The sequence below is a fragment of the Eretmochelys imbricata genome, chromosome 9 (assembly GCF_965152235.1).
Source record: "Eretmochelys imbricata isolate rEreImb1 chromosome 9, rEreImb1.hap1, whole genome shotgun sequence".
Classification (NCBI taxonomy): Eukaryota; Metazoa; Chordata; order Testudines; family Cheloniidae; genus Eretmochelys; species Eretmochelys imbricata.
In genome coordinates, this window is record NC_135580.1 from 75,499,655 (window position 1) to 75,515,216 (window position 15,562).

At 40.6% G+C, this 15,562-nt stretch overlaps 2 protein-coding genes across 3 annotated transcripts in view; one reads left to right on the forward strand and one right to left on the reverse strand.

Moving 5' to 3' along the window:
• The first annotated feature begins 3,663 nt into the window (after window positions 1-3,663).
• On the forward strand, window positions 3,664-6,848 carry LOC144270139 (SH3 domain-binding glutamic acid-rich-like protein 3). Of its 2 annotated transcripts, none has more exons than XR_013347112.1 (3): window positions 3,664-3,746; window positions 5,029-5,235; window positions 6,330-6,848. XR_013347112.1 is itself a non-coding variant. In XM_077826394.1 (3 exons), exons 1-3 carry the CDS (start codon window positions 4,088-4,090, stop codon window positions 6,429-6,431), a joined length of 318 nt encoding a protein of 105 aa, XP_077682520.1. In that variant the 5' UTR covers window positions 4,058-4,087; the 3' UTR covers window positions 6,432-6,848. The 2 variants fall into 2 exon arrangements, 1 of the variants encoding a protein (XP_077682520.1); XM_077826394.1 differs by lacking the exon at window positions 3,664-3,746 and adding an exon at window positions 4,058-4,135 and having other exon boundaries at window positions 5,029-5,196.
• Window positions 6,849-9,459: 2,611 nt separating this feature from the next.
• The window catches only part of SH3BGRL (SH3 domain binding glutamate rich protein like), a 57,585-nt gene continuing 51,482 nt past the window's right edge, over window positions 9,460-15,562 (reverse strand). The window contains exon 4 of the mRNA XM_077825560.1: window positions 9,460-14,440. Within this exon, the coding sequence (XP_077681686.1) occupies window positions 14,408-14,440 (33 nt within the window). The 3' untranslated portion in view covers window positions 9,460-14,407. The remainder of the gene's footprint in view (window positions 14,441-15,562) is intronic.

Sequence of the window (15,562 nt, forward strand, 5' to 3'; positions counted from 1 at the left end):
GTGCAAAGTGAAGTTGGTTATGTGAGAAACTGGACTATGCTGTGGATTTTTAACACAGATGGGATTATGCATTACAAATATTCAAATCCAAATTAATCCAGGCTCCAAAAATCAGTGCATGTAAACTATATGGCAACTACAATATCTCATAGGCCCTTATCCTGAAAAAGTGCTTTGGGAAGAAATGATCTTCAAAGCAGCACGGCTAAGGTAAAGAATTCTCAGCTCCAACATATGTTCCAGAATCCCAGCATCCTTGTATCTGTCCACTATCAGCTACTGCTGGATATAGGGTGAGAAACAGACACGGTCCAGTTTTGGCTATGTGAATCTGCATTTGCATGACCCAAATCAACCATGTTCCCTTGTCAGTGACTTGTCCATTTCCTCTTTCTAAATTCCTCTGAAGAGTTTCACTACCTATGTCATGTGCACTGCTTGAACAAGGATTTGAAGGCACTCTGTGTAGATCCTCCACTGCTTTGCCCCAACTATCAGAAATGCATACTTTATACATCCTTATACATCCATACTGTGTTCTAAGTGAATGTAAGAAACACATTTAATACAGAGCTGAGTCCAACTGAACTCATAAAAATAATTAATATTTAAAGGTTATTTGAAGTAACTATTTCCACTATATCATCATGAGTGAAATTCTCTTTCTACACAACAGATTCAGTGCTGATAACAAATAATCATTTCTCCATCTTCATTAACACGTCTCAACCCTGACCTGGAGGAATCAACTTTGAGAGCAGACGGGGTAGTTCAAACTCCATACAACTCACTCCAGGGCTCCTCTACTGAGGCTACTAAATTAGTGTTAATTGCAGTACTGTTTATGAATTAGAGCCATGCAATACAGGGATAACACACAGACAACCAGATTTGGTAAAATAATAATTTGGAGGATAACAACAATTAAACGTTGTATTAAAGTGTGCCAAGGAGTCAGCAGCACACAGAGGGAGGAAGAAGGTATTTCCACCGTAATGTGTCAGCCTCGACCAAAGACCCAATATTTAAACTAACAAAATGTGGTAAAGGAGACATCAAAGATAGCTGAGAAGGTGAATGCAGGTTACAAGTGGAAGTGTAAACAGTGACCAAGTCACATAAATGTGTTAGTGCAGGTCTTTGAATGACAAGTCTAAAACATTGAACAGAATTTATAAGGAAAGAGATATATGAAGATATCTGACTATAGAAACTCAGGTAAGAAAAATGCAAACAGAATGAAGCCTTCCTTCTGGTCCCATGCTAAAATGATGAACAGGTAAAAACAGGCATATCTTATGATCTTCCTCTGTTGCGACTCATTCTCCCATATCTCTGTCTTCAGCCATTGTTTATTGTCATCTCCTGCAGTATTATGACTTTTTCAGATTGTAAGCTACATGAGGCAGAGACCTCTCATTTTTATTTACTTGTAAAGTGCCATGCACACCTATGGTGCTTCATTAAAAATAAATTATAATTAGTAGCAGCTCAGGGTGAGATTTAACATAATCTTTTCCAAAAAATCACAATATATCCCATATTTCAGCTAAGACTATACCTTTTATACACAAATCTGAAATAGAAATTGATTACACTGATTGATTTTTCAAACTTACCTGGTGTAGGTCTATCTGCCTCTTTCACCCACTGCACCAACATTGCATTTTTTGCAACCCTAATCTCTTTCAACTCCTCTAATACCTCTCAGTTCCTGAAGCAACTGCCAGCTCACCTCCCATGTGTTCCAATTTCTCAGTGAGGCCTCTTCTGTTTATCTGTTTATTGTGAAAGTATATACGTTATTAACAAACACACATATTTCCATAAAAATCACTAAAAGCAGGATCCCTCCCCCACTGAAACAGGATTGAGCCCTAAATCATACCAGGCTTGTGGCTTGATATGCCCCTGCATGAATGGCAGAAAGGTGCAAGAAGCCTTCCATCTTTCTTTGTCAGGCTGCAACACTCAGAATCTTTGTGTTTATTATGGGCCCCCAAAAGGGAGTTTCCCTGCATAGTCTTGGGTCCAGGAGGTGTTGGGGGAAGAATGGTGTGTCACTTTCACAAAATAAATCTATGCAGATGCCCCCTCCTGCTCCCCTAGTGTAAACATAACTACATGTTCCTTGTGAGATTTTTAGTTGTGCTACAGCATCATGTCTCTCTCGCACCACCTACTGACTGTATTGTTTCAGCTCCTACCATTGTTCATTACCTTTGGGGCCTAGTTGCATTTTTCATAGACAAAAATGACAAATTTCTTTAGTGCTTACTCTCATACTTCTTCAAAACCCACTTGTCTCTTCCCTTTTTACAAGTTGTGGCAAATCAAAGATATAGCAGGCACAAATAAATTTGGATTTATACAGCAGTAACATTTGGAATTCTAATAGCCTTTTTCCATTTGGGATCTCAAAGCACATTAACAAATTAAGCTTCGCCATACTCCTTGTGAGGCAGGCACTGTTACTCCATTTCAGAGATGGGGAAAAAGTCTCACAAATTGCCCAAAGTCAGACATGAAGCAATTGCAGCCACTGACATTTCATCAGCAGATATTTTGCTCTGAAGTCCACAGCACACAGCTGGGAAAGGAACCCAGATCTCTTTATCACCTAACCTCTTTTGCTGGCCTGACATTCCCATATGTCTTTAAAAAAAACAAAGATACACAAATAGGGCTGTTGGGGACACTGGGCATGACCACTAGGTAATTCGAGGGGATGGAAGACCACGAGTGTCGATGAAGCCCCCTCGCACTAGGCCCAAGTGTCCTTGCCCCCCCTCCCCCCCCGCCTGGAGGCACTCGCAGCAGTTATGCTGAGGATCTGCAACAATATGTTGCAGAGTCACACTGCCTGAAACTAAACAAGGCCAAACAGGCAGATACGGAAGAACAATGCTGAATAAAGCAGCTTTATGTATGGTTTAACAGATGGTACTGAGAACAAGGGAACTAGCTGGTAACTGTATTGGCTGGCTATATGGATACTTAGGGCAGCTTGCTATTGGATAAGTATGCTGAAGAAAGGATGTATAAAAGCCTGTGTAACTTCCTGCTCTGTGTGCAGGATTTGAGATTCTATTCTCCCTGTACCTTGTTTGCAGCTGCAAATAAACTTTTCTGCTTCTCCACCCCGTTGTGATCATTGGGTGACACACACCGGGCAACGAACCTTGCTGTTGTTCGCCTCTGGCACTGGGTGCCGGCAACAGGGCCTCACAAATCACCAGGCTGGCTTTGCTGGGATGCTGAGAGTCTGTGGGATGTCACAGATCTTCAGGCTCAATGCTGAATCTGTGAAATGTGGGCCAAGGCAGGGGCTGCTGACATCTGAGCCCCAAGAGGAGCCCCATTCCGGCTTAGTAGCCCTGTGTATTGTAGGGTCACATCTGGGGCTGCCCTCTTCTTGCTTGGGAATGGGGACATGAGCAGTAGGGGGGCTGAGGGGATTCAGCTCTTCCCTGGGGCCCTGGTGTGCATAGCAGGTCTTGGGGGAGGAGGCGCCACACCTGCTGGTGGGGCAGGGGGTCCCACAAATGACAGGGCTGGAAATGGGGGCAGCCCTCGCCTTCCTTGGCACTCCCAAGTCACAGGGGCAGGAGCCCCACAGCCATGGAGGCGTGGCTGGGTCGGACAGGGAAGGCAGCTGGCGGGGAGCCCAGAAGACACCGGGCAGGGCGGGAGGCCGCCTGCTCGGGGTTGGGCCTCCCAAACCAGGGCGCTGCAAGGAGGAGGGGGTGAGTAGCCGCCCGCTTTGGCCTTGCGGGAGACGCGGCGCGGGCGGGCGGTACAGTAGCAGCTGCTCCCCCCTTCGGCCCCAGCCAGGCTCGGCAAACCTGAGGCTCCCCGGCGCGCGCGCACCGCAATCCGACCACCAGCCCGCAGACCTGAGCAGCAGGCCAGGAGCTGAGGGGCAGGGCTGACTTTCACTGACAGCCCGGATCGGCCAATCAGAAGCAAGAAACGAGCCTGGCCCTTCCACGCCGGCAGCCGTTCGTTGCCTTAGCAACCGCGTGTGGCGCGCGGCCTGTGAGGGAGGAGGGGCCGGGCGGGGACGGAGTGGCTTGGCCCGCTCACCATGGGCACCATTAGGGTCTATTACACGAGCGTCACCGGATCCAGGCAGGTGAGCGGGGCAACCTCCCCCCCGCTCTTTCGCCAGCACCTAGGGGCCCAGTGCCTCCCCCTCAGGGCTGCACCCCCCCCCCCGCCGGCAGCCCCTCAGGGGTGCACCCCCCCCTCCCACCAGCACCCGAGGCCCAGCGCCGCCCGCACAGGTCTGCACACAGGGCCCAGCGCCCCTCCCCCCCAGCGCCAACACCCTGGGGCCCAGCACCTCCCCTACGGGACTGCACCCCCAGTACCAAGAGCCTCTTGGGGGACCTGAGTTCCACCCACAGTGGGCTGCACCTCCACCACCAAGAAAGGCCCCAGTTCCACACATGGGAAGCTGCACCTCCACCCACCTAGCAGCACCAAGAGGGACTTCGCCATCCACACACCAGAACCAAGAGGGGCCCTCCCAACTTCGTAGTCATTGCTAGCATCAAGCATGACTCCAGTACCCACATAGGGCAGCACCACCCTAACCTCCCACCCACCTTGAACATGACTTTCCCGCACCCCCACATGGTGAGCAGTGAAATAGGGTCCTCCCACCTACAAAGGCTGCACCCCCACCACCCACCCACCATGAAGAGATGGGATCTCTGACCCCCATAAGGTTCTTAAATGATCCTTGAAACCTGAAAATATTCAACTAATTTTGTTAAAAATATTTGGAAACAAATCTTTCACAGGCTGAGAGTATGTGTGCCAAGTTCCAGTCTGAACAAAACAACTTAAAAGGGAAAATCTGAGCAATATATACTGCACATGAGCTTTCCTAACTTGTTTTTGATTAGCTATTTAGGTAGAATGATATTTCAGTGTGAGGGAATTATTTTAAAAAAAATTAAAACAAGTGGGGCTGTTAACAGGAATAAAAGCCTGTTTTTAACATTTGTCTTTTTTATTTAGGTGAAGCAGAAACAGGCAGAAGTTACTCGCATTTTGGACATTAACAAAACAAAGTATGAGTTAATAGATGTATCCCTCAGTGAACAACTGCTTCAAGAGATGAGGGCGAAGGCTGGCAATCCTAATGCAATACCTCCTCAGATATTCAATGGTGATGACTACTGTGGAGTAAGAAAAAAAATCTAGATTTTGTTTTTAAACAATAAGGTATACAATAAGTATGTCTGTAGAGAATTTTGCATGCCTTGAATGAATTTTGCATGCTAATTCACTTCAGCTATCAGATAAACACAATAACAGTATTTTAAAAAAGACAAAACATTTTAACCATGCATTTTAGGGACTGGAAACTACCTCCTCCAGCCTGCACAGCGAAGGGCATCACAGATACTACTGAGAGCATCTTGTTCACAAGGAGTTCTGCTGGAGTTGCTAGCCATGTCATTTTTCAGCAAACCAAATCCCTTAAACCATGGTGCATGCCTCAGAATATTAATTGGGCTTTTTTCTGGCTAATTACATCACATACAAGGTTGCTTGTGCTAGCTTTGAGTCTGGTCTACAGTGCGATTAGGCACCAGTGTAGCTGCACTGATGCAAACCACTAGTGTAGATGATTTCTGCAGATACATTTTACCCAGTTTCAAGACAGGGTAAGTTTCCGCAGTGCAAATCTCACTAGAGGTTGGTATCAGTGAATCTATAGCAATGACTAAATTCCAGTGTAGACAAGGCCTTAGTGGCTGTCTGCATGCTTTTTCCTTCTTGTACAGAGACAAAATTTAGCCACAGAGGCTGAGTTTTACCCTTATTTAGGTGGGTGAAACTTCAACTGTTCATTGGGAGTTACACAACTGTAACAGAGGAAAGACTTCATACTGCTGTATGAAAGATGCTATACGAAAGATGCTATACAAAACAAATTGTAATATGTTTTTTATGCGGTAGGCTTTTAACATGGATATGGCACTGTTAGTAATCAGTCCAAAAGTTCCATTTAGTTCAAGTTATCTTGTAATTTGTTGGGAGTAAGGAGATGGCCAGCATTTACTGACCATGGATTTGACATTAGGTAGTTGTGTGTGCAATAAATGCAGATGGTCACACTTTCTGAAATCTTCATATCATCAGAGTTATGAATTGGAATATGTTGGAATGATGTTTGTGCAAGACAAAAACAATCTTGCCAGAGGTTAGTGTACGCAGGTGTTACTGCTGAGAAAGCACACAGACATATCGGGTTTTACAAAAACAGAATTGGGATTTAATACCATTAGCACATGGATTTGCATTTCTTTTAGGACTTCGAGATGTTATATGAAGCAACTGAAAATGAAGAAGTTTGGAAGTTTCTGAAGATGGTATCAATAGACAAGCCTGCAAGAGAGGAAATTACTGTCTAAAGGGTGTATCCAGATCTGAACTCCAACAATTCTTCAGGAACCAAATATACTAAATATATTTATTTCTTAATTGTTTTATTTATTATTCAGGGTAAATAAATCTTACGTATTTTTGTGTTTTAATATTACAGTATAGCAGATTCAGGTCTTCTTTGATAGACTACACACTGTACCATTCAAAAGCAGTTTTTCAACCAAACTAGAAGATAGATGTCCTAAAGGCCTTCTAACCCTCTTCTGTTCTGAAAGCCAACTTACTGTTTTCCATGTTTCTCAGCGGTCTTTTATTAAACAAAGTAATTCATACATATTTTTGTATCATCTTTGGCATGAGGTGATTTTTCTCTAATACAGTATATCTAGAAATATTATATTGTTATATTCATTGAGCAGTTTTATTTATGTGGGACCTTCAATAAAAGGCAATGAGTATAGTAATTAATAATCATTTTTGGTTTAACTGTGATTATTTTCTGTTGGTAGTACTACCTCATATCATCTTTCTTCCACCATGGGACAGTACTGCATCCTACTCTTACGACACATGAATTACTTTCATATTCTGTATATTCCCTTTCTTGGAAAACAGTCTCACTAATTGAAACTGTTCCATTGTGGATAGATGAGTGATTGGGGCAGGGGTATGGAGCTAGGGCCTCTTACCTCCCATGTATGTGCCCTAACCACTAGACCACAAAGTCATTCTCTCCTACCACACTTGCTCTCTGGTTCAGTGACTATTTAAGTATTTATCCACAGTGGAACAGTCATTGGGCCACAGAGAGAGAGAGAGAATGACTTTGCAGTCCAGTGAGTTTAAGTGCCTGCTGGGTTTGCCAGTTTTGTGGATCATAGCAGAACCAAACCTATGACTTGAAAGGAATGTGGGCATGCAGCCACAGTGCAGAGCCAGCGGTAGCGGAACTGAGGGCTTGTCTACACTGGCAATTTACAGTACTGCAACTTTTTTGCTAGGGGTGTGAAAAAAACGCCCCCCTGAGCGCAGCAAGTTTCGGCACTGTAAAGCGCCAGTGTAGACCATGCACCAGCTACAGCCCTCGTGGACCACACAAGGGTGCGCCATGACCACACAACGCACGTGAAAGCTCTGCCATGGCAGCGCTTTAGCATTGCCAGTGTAGACTAGCCCTAAGAGTTTAACAGGCACAGTGTTGAATCCTTACAAAGAGCCTTTCCATTAAGTGTCTTAGTTAAACAAGTGTTAAAAGGGCTTAAATTATAGGAATAAAAATCACTTCCCCTCTCAATTAATCAGATTTAATTTCCTTAGTATTTTTGTCAAACCTAATAGTTGTCCATTCATCCACAGTGTCAGGGTAATAATGTTGAAACAAAAATATTATATATATAAAAACTTTCCAGTTTTCTCTCTCTCTCTCTCATGTCTATCTATAGCCAAAACCAACTTCATTCTGAAGCTGCATCTGTATAGCCTGATCTTGTCAGTGAAACCTACTTTTCCCTCTCTTTGCAGATCCCTTAAGTTAGGGAACAGCATGATGAATTTTAAGGAAAACCTAACAAACAAGTCATGCCAAACCAAACCTAACTTCTTTCTTTGTCAGAGTTATTAGCCCACTGGATGGGGGTGGGAGGGGAAGCAGTAGATGGGATATATCCTGATTTTAATAAGGCTTTTGACACAATCCCACATGACATTCTCAAAAAAAACTAGGGAAATGTGGTCTAGATTAAATTACTATAAGGTGGGTGCAAAGCTGGTTGAAAGATCATACTCAAAGGAGTAGTTATCAGTGGTTGTCAAACTGAGAGGACATATCTACTGTGGCCCCATGTGGGTCAGTCCTAGGTCCAGTACAGTTCAATATTTTCATAAATGTCTTGGATAGAAGAATGGAGAGTATGCTTATAAAATTTGGGGATGACACCAAGCAGGGAAGGGTTGCAAGCACTTTGGACAAGAAAACTAATTCAAAATGTCCTTGACAAATTGGAGAATTGATCTGAAATCAAGATGGAAATCAATAAAGACAAGTGCACAGTGCTTCACTTAGGAAGGAAAAATCAAATGCATAACTACAAAATTGAGAATAATGGACTAGGTGATAATACTGCTGAAAAGGATCTGGGAGTTATAATGGATCACCAATTGAGTCAATGTGATGCGGATGCAAAAAAGGCTCACATGAAGTGTATTAACAGGAGTGCTGTAAGTAAGACAGGAGGTAATTTAATTGTCAAATTGGCATGGGTGAGGCTTCATTGGGGGTACTGTGTCCAATTCTGGGCACCCCACTTTAGGAAAGATGTGGACAAATTAGAGACCAGAGCAAAGCAACAAAAATGATAAAAGGTTTAGAAATCCTGTCCTATTAGGAAAGTTAAAAAAACTGGGCATGTTAAGTCTTGAGAAAAGAAGAGTGAGGTGGGAATCTGATAACGGTCTTCTGTTATAAAGAGGATTGTAATCTAAAGCTCGAGTTAGTACTGCTCAGCTGCTAACATAGCCACTGTGTAGTGTGGATTCAGGCTGCTTCCTCTGGAGTACTACTAGTCCTCCAATGCTTTCCCACTGTTCCCCAAGTGTACCCAGAAATGACAGACAAGTTCTCCCACACTTCACTGGAAAAGTATTCATAGACCAGCTCAGTCTACCACAGTGCAAAGACTCTGAAATATTCCCCCAGAAGTCTTAGTGCCACACCTGAGGAACTGCAGTGCCAGTGTGAACACAGCAGCTCAACTGTTATTTTGCAGAGTGACCACTTTCACTCAAAGTAGACTAACTTGAGAGAAGTAACTTGAGTGTAGATAACTCAAGTTAACTCTGCAGTGAAAACATAAGCCAAAATTCATAACCCCTACTAAATTGCTAGCAAGGACTCCTCTACATCCAAGTTAAACATGGATTAAATTAGCAATACATACTGCAGAGGCATTCCAGTTCCCAGTATATTTCCAAATAATTGAGTAATGAGTACATGACGCTGAAATGTTTCAACAACAACAAAATATATGGAAAATTTTTAAAAAATGAAGAAAACTGTGTATAGTAAAAATTTATTATTACAGTGCACATCACTGTACCCTGAAACGGCAAGTTAAGTAAACATTAAATGCAGACATGCAGTTTTTATTACAGATTTTTGGAATTCATTTTTTATTGAAGAGCTTTGCATTTCTGAGTAACAATATTCTTTGCTTTTAAGACTATTTTTAAAACAGTAAACAAAACATGAAATGAATCTGTTATACAAGTGAAACATATAAGGCAAATGCAAATGGGATTCCTTGTGATGAGAGACCACAAAAGACACTTTTCCTAAATGACATTATGGACCACTTATTAAAATACCAAATAATGGCAAGTGAGAGTGGAAGAGACAACAGAACTAAGACACTATTCAAAGACATGACAGTAACTTTAATAACTGCTCCCAATTCTGATTTAGAAACAAGAAAAAAGTTCATCCTATAAATAGGTAAGTAAATATGCCTTTTCCTCATTCAAAAACATTCTTTAAAAACCTAAACACACACATACAAATAATAGTTAAACTGAAAACACGTGACTATAGTTTGGAATTCTGGTGACAATGTACAGTACAATTTATGGTTGGGAATTCAGTTTAGTGCTTCTACAGCATGCAGTAGAAAGATTGCTAGCTGGTTTAAGAACTGAACACACAAAGCACACAGACCCTCTGAGGACCATCATTTGGCTACTGAATCTACCAGCCAGATCAGATATTAGAACTGCAGTGAGTTAGAACCCAATCCTGGAAATCCTCACTCCTATAAGCACTCTTTTATGAGTCAGGGTTACTCACATAAGTAAGGATTGCAGGACCAGGCCCTTAATATGTTGTTTCCTGATCTGCTGAAGGAAGATTCTTTTACCAGGGAACTTCATTCTGAAGCTGCATCTATATAGCCTGATCTTGTCAGATTCAAACTCAAAACTGCCATTGAACTCAACAGGACTTTCACGTGCACAAAGATAGCAGGGTTGGGCCCTAAGACAAATACTTTTTTTATCATCTTACAGAGCTGATATACAGAACCTCTCAATAAAGGTGAATGTTAGATTTCTGTCCCACCTACTTAGTATCACTGCAGCAATCACCACATTACAAAAATTAACTATGTTTTAGTTTAATGTAACATCAAACATGTGACCCACTGTCCCTCCTGCAACCGGTAAGAACATACTTATCCCCACTCTTATAGACAGGTTCAACCAAGTTCAGTATCCACTGTGGCAAAGCAGGCTAGGTTGTCTAACAAGCTTTACTACAAAAGGTGCTGAAGCTGGTTGACCTATCCATACACTCTAGATCAGTGGCGCTCAACCTTTCCAGGCTACTGTACCCTTTCAGGAGTCTGATTTGTCTTGCGTACCCTCCCAAGTTTCATCTCACTTAAAAACTACTTGCTTACAAAATTAGACATAAAAATACAAAAAAGTGTAACACCACAATATTACTGAAACATTGCTGACTCTCATTTTTACCATATAATTAATAAACCAATTGGAATATAAATATTGTTCTTCCATTTCAGTATATAGAGCAGTATAAACAAGTCATTGTATGAAATGTTAGTTTGTACTGACTTCACTAGGGATTTTTATATAGCCTGTTGTAAAACCCAGCAAATATCTAGATGGGCTGATGTACCCCCTGGAAAATCTCTGTGTACCTCGAGGGGTACACGTACCCCTGGTTGAGAACCACTGATCTAGATCAATTGGATTCAACATCAGTTTGGGGGAGGGAGTGTAGATGTGGGGTAGGAACTGTATTTGACACACATTTTCTAACACAGATCATTTAAGTGGTGTAGATACAGCTATTAGACTAATAATCTTAATTCCAGCAACAGGGCACAAAACTATTAACATGAATTAATAGTAATGGATGGGTAGGGGAATGTGTGCACTACATTAATTTTGTGGCTGCTACAGATACTGAAATTTTAAAGCAGCTCTTTTGGTTGAATATCCTCAGATTTGCTTTGCAAGCTAAACAAAGAGGATCCTTTCCAACACTGAAAATACCAAGCCAAAAACACCCAACAAAAATCAAACTAATATAACGAGAAAACATTCTAAAACCAATTTATTGGAATGATACATCAGTAATTAGTAAGAAAGAAAAAGTTTGATGCCTCGTCACCTTACCTTCTATATAGAAAAAAAAGAGGCAGGAAGAAATGAACAAGTTCTTCTTAACATGCAACATCCACAATTGACCTAAAAACATAGTAATGTGAACCACAGAACCAATGTGTTGAGAACACCACACAGGTATATTTTCACCTCCGTCACTCCTAAACATGCATGAAATCTATATTAATACTAATCTGAGTTCTTCATACAGGCCAAAACAAGAACAGACCACTTAGATATTTTTCAGTTTGTGTTCATGCTTTGTCCCCCAGACACCAGAAGAAATAAGCCAGTCCCCATCTTCACACTGCTTCCCTCAGGAATGCAGATGCAGTTTGAGAGTTACCATCTGGCAAAGAGGAGGGACTGGAATGGGGAACGACACTGCTTTCTTAAAACTTGGCAACTTTCTCAAAGATCAGAAATAGAGATGACCTTGTTTCAGAATGTTTTGTGTCACTGAGCTGACAAAATTTGGCAATAATTTTCAGTTACAGCTTCCTCAAATAATAGATGCAATTCACAAAAAGTAATGCCACATTTTGTTTACACAGGAAACACAGCAAGTCAGCAGGAGTATAGCAACCTGTGTGTCAAATTTCATTTTCTTCACAAAACTCCTTTCAATATTCTTATTCATTTCCTCAAACTCGTCTAGTAGGTTTAGGCATAGAAGAGATACTGCCAATAATACCAGAGATCTTATATAGAAAGACTAAGTCATGCTGAATCATGGAAGGCAGACACTTGATTTAAAACAACAAAAATAAAAAACCCAACAATAGTCTCCTCCACTCCCCCACCCCAGCAATTAACAGTAAGCCTGCTAGAGAGAAAGCACAAAATATGATATGGGTTCATCCTGAAGATTAGGCAACATTTAACTGTCCTACTTCCATACAGACAGGGACATGGGTCACGCATCTGTAAGCAGAAACTACAAAATGTCTATTCCCAGGCTCAAAATTAGAAAAACATGGACTAAATGCAAATGTAACTAGACACGTTCCAAACACCATTACAGGCCCAGTCCTGCTCATGCTGAAATCTATGGGAATTTTGCCATTGACTTGTGCGGGAGCCAGACTGCTCTCACAACAATGCAAGGAAAAACATTTCTCTGCTACTTATTTAGGTGTTGATGAAGACACCTCTACCAGCTGGGGAAATGCAGAGCCCAAAAGAAATATGCTGGCAAGAGGAAAATATTTAATTATTCTGTTGTAGAGTATAATTAACTCTTTACTTCTATCCTGTTACTAATTTTGGATCTTAGAATTATAAAGATCTCAGGAAGCATTTTAAAGCACTGCGTAACTTTTATTGCATCAAAATAAGTAACTGCATGGCCAGGATATGCTACGGTTTGCAAGTGGCATAAAACCTTTATAAGTCTTTTGCTGATCTATACCACCTATTTCTATGTTGTTATAAAGCAGATGAAAATAAACTGTGTGTGCTGTGCTTGTAGAATGCCCCTCCAACTACAGTAAAGGCTACATATCACTGTTTTATGGTGTTGATGCATTCGGGAAGTAAGAGTGGCTTATACTGTGCAAGGTATATTTTAAAATCACACATGTACATTTTAAAACTACTCCTTACTACTTCAGGTGCATGTATGGTTAGGCTTTTAAATAGGTCTTCATGATTTTCCAGTGGATGGCCATAATATGCAAACTATGTGAATGCCCTTTTGCCAAATATCTGATGTATACCTAAGGCATGTAATGGATTAATATTGCACTTGGTGAATTCACTGATACAGAATGCTGTTCTTTAATAGGATTCACTAATTCCATGGCAATACAAATCAACTTTTAAAACTTGAAAGAAACCACCCCCACCACACACTCAATTACAATACTTCTTACAACTCAAACATTTACTTTTAGTTCCTCATATGAAAAACTACTATATGCAACTAGCAACGACTAGAACGTGCAACCAAACGCCTAAACTATAAACAATGTGAACTTGTAAACTATTACATGTGTAAGGAAATGCCATTTCTGGCCATTTTGGCTTATTTGTGACACTGCCTAGGAATTAGTGTACTTTTCACTGAAGTGCACTAAATCTAGCACACAAACATATAATCAAGTCATGGTTAGAGAGTTATGTGGTGAACATGCCAATGGAAATGTTATCCACTGCTCAATCTCTTTTTTGTGGAAAGGGCCCACATTGGTCACTTAAATGAGAAATACATGGCAACGGTTTTTTTTAGATCTGTACAATGTGTTACAATACAATTTCAAATCTTCATTCTACAAATGTCATAATTTCCATAAGCGATTACTATGGTTACTACGCTACACAACACTTACAATTTCATTTTAAACCACTATTTAAAAAGACATTGAGAAATTACTTTATTTTTGTATTGTTCAATAACATTTGAGGCAATTCAGGCACTAGAGTTATTTGATAAGGTTTTATGTTGTTGCTTGTTTTCCCCTATGTTTAAATAGCTGGATCTCTAGGTGTAAGTTTATCTGCATAATTAGTACTAAAATAGGTTTTCTTTAAGCTTACAAAAATGGACACAATTGCCCAGACATAGTTTAAACGACTTTAAATCAATCACTTCTAATTGATTCAGTTTCCTATGCTTCCAACTTTGCAATAGTGTCTTCCATGTTCTCTACCCTAATGTTCCCATGTTCACCAGGTTCATATTTATATTCATATATCGTGGATGCTGCAAGCACCAATCAAAATGTTAGAAATTAAATCTATTTTTCTTGAAGCAGAGACAATTTTACTATTTTATAAAAAGCTGTGGAAGTTCCCTTTACAGAACATTTAAGGCAGTTGAAATTCATGCTTGCTGCTTCGCCAGTGCTTCAGCTTCCTGAAATAATAAAATAAGGATTAATGAGTACTTTATCAAACGTAGCAACCTGTATATATTTTTGTTATGAGTGGACATCTGTATTACATGATAAAAAAATTCCAGTGATACATAGCCAAAAAAGCAAGTCGCTCTGAGCCTTTAAGTCAAATGAAGATCTTCCATTTACTTCTCTGGGACAAGGTCCTCCCATACACTGATAAGGGCCCACTCCCCTAAAGTGGTAAGTATCCTCAACTTCCACTGAATTCAAATAGGAGTTGCAGGTGTAATCAAAGAATGCATGTTCTCTCCATTAGCTGCTAGGTTTTCCAGACCATGATAGGTCATGTTTGCTATCCAAACTGTGTATTAAAAGTAAAAGATCAGATTTTTCATATTTCCTTTCATTATTCACATTAGGCTACAAAAAAATGATTAAAACATTGTTAAAGCCTCGAGGATGACAAGACTTTTTGAAGCATGACTGCTAGGTAAGATGGGGGGGGACTTTGTATAAAAAAGAATGAAGCAATTTCACTATGGAAATATAAAACAGGTTCTTGTTGAGATTTAAATTAATACTATGATGCAGTGAGAAGTGGCTAGTTAACTTTGTCATAACAGAAACAATGTAACAAACATGTCAACTAAGCTCTAGAATTGCCTAGTAATGAGAATTTTCAGAAGAAATGTTTTTAAAAAAATACCCCACGCCTTCTGGTCTTCAGAAGGAAAGGGAACAGATTGACAAAATGGAGGGAACGCAAAAGGAGACTTACTTTTCTCAAAATAATTTTTGCTATTGTCCTACTTATTTCTTAATGAAAATGAAGATTAAATTTAATTAGATTTTAATGCCAACTAGATCCACTACAAGTTTCTTCACACTAAGGGCCAGATTTCCAAGAGCTCAGCACTCAGGACCTTCCACTGTGGTACTTATGGCCAGATTTTCAAAAACAGGCCATCACACAATGTGCTGAGCTTTTTTGAAAATCTGGCCATTTATTTTGGTGCTTAAATGGGAGCAGAGCTCTTTTGAAACTCTGACACTACATCATGAGTGTGAACAGTTACGTCTATTTTATAAATATGCAATAAAAGTAAATCAATACTCAGAAAAGGGAAATCTATGCAAAA

What these genes read in the sequence shown, in the direction of transcription:
- LOC144270139 (XM_077826394.1), top strand. Translation starts at nt 4,088, where the DNA reads ATGGGCACCATTAGGGTCTATTACACGAGCGTCACCGGATCCAGGCAG. An exon ending in GCGTCACCGGATCCAGGCAG is followed by an intron (nt 4,136 to 5,028) that starts GTGAGCGGGGCA and finishes TTTTTTATTTAG; the next exon opens with GTGAAGCAGAAACAGGCAGA. An exon ending in ATGGTGATGACTACTGTGGA is followed by an intron (nt 5,197 to 6,329) that starts GTAAGAAAAAAA and finishes CATTTCTTTTAG; the next exon opens with GACTTCGAGATGTTATATGA.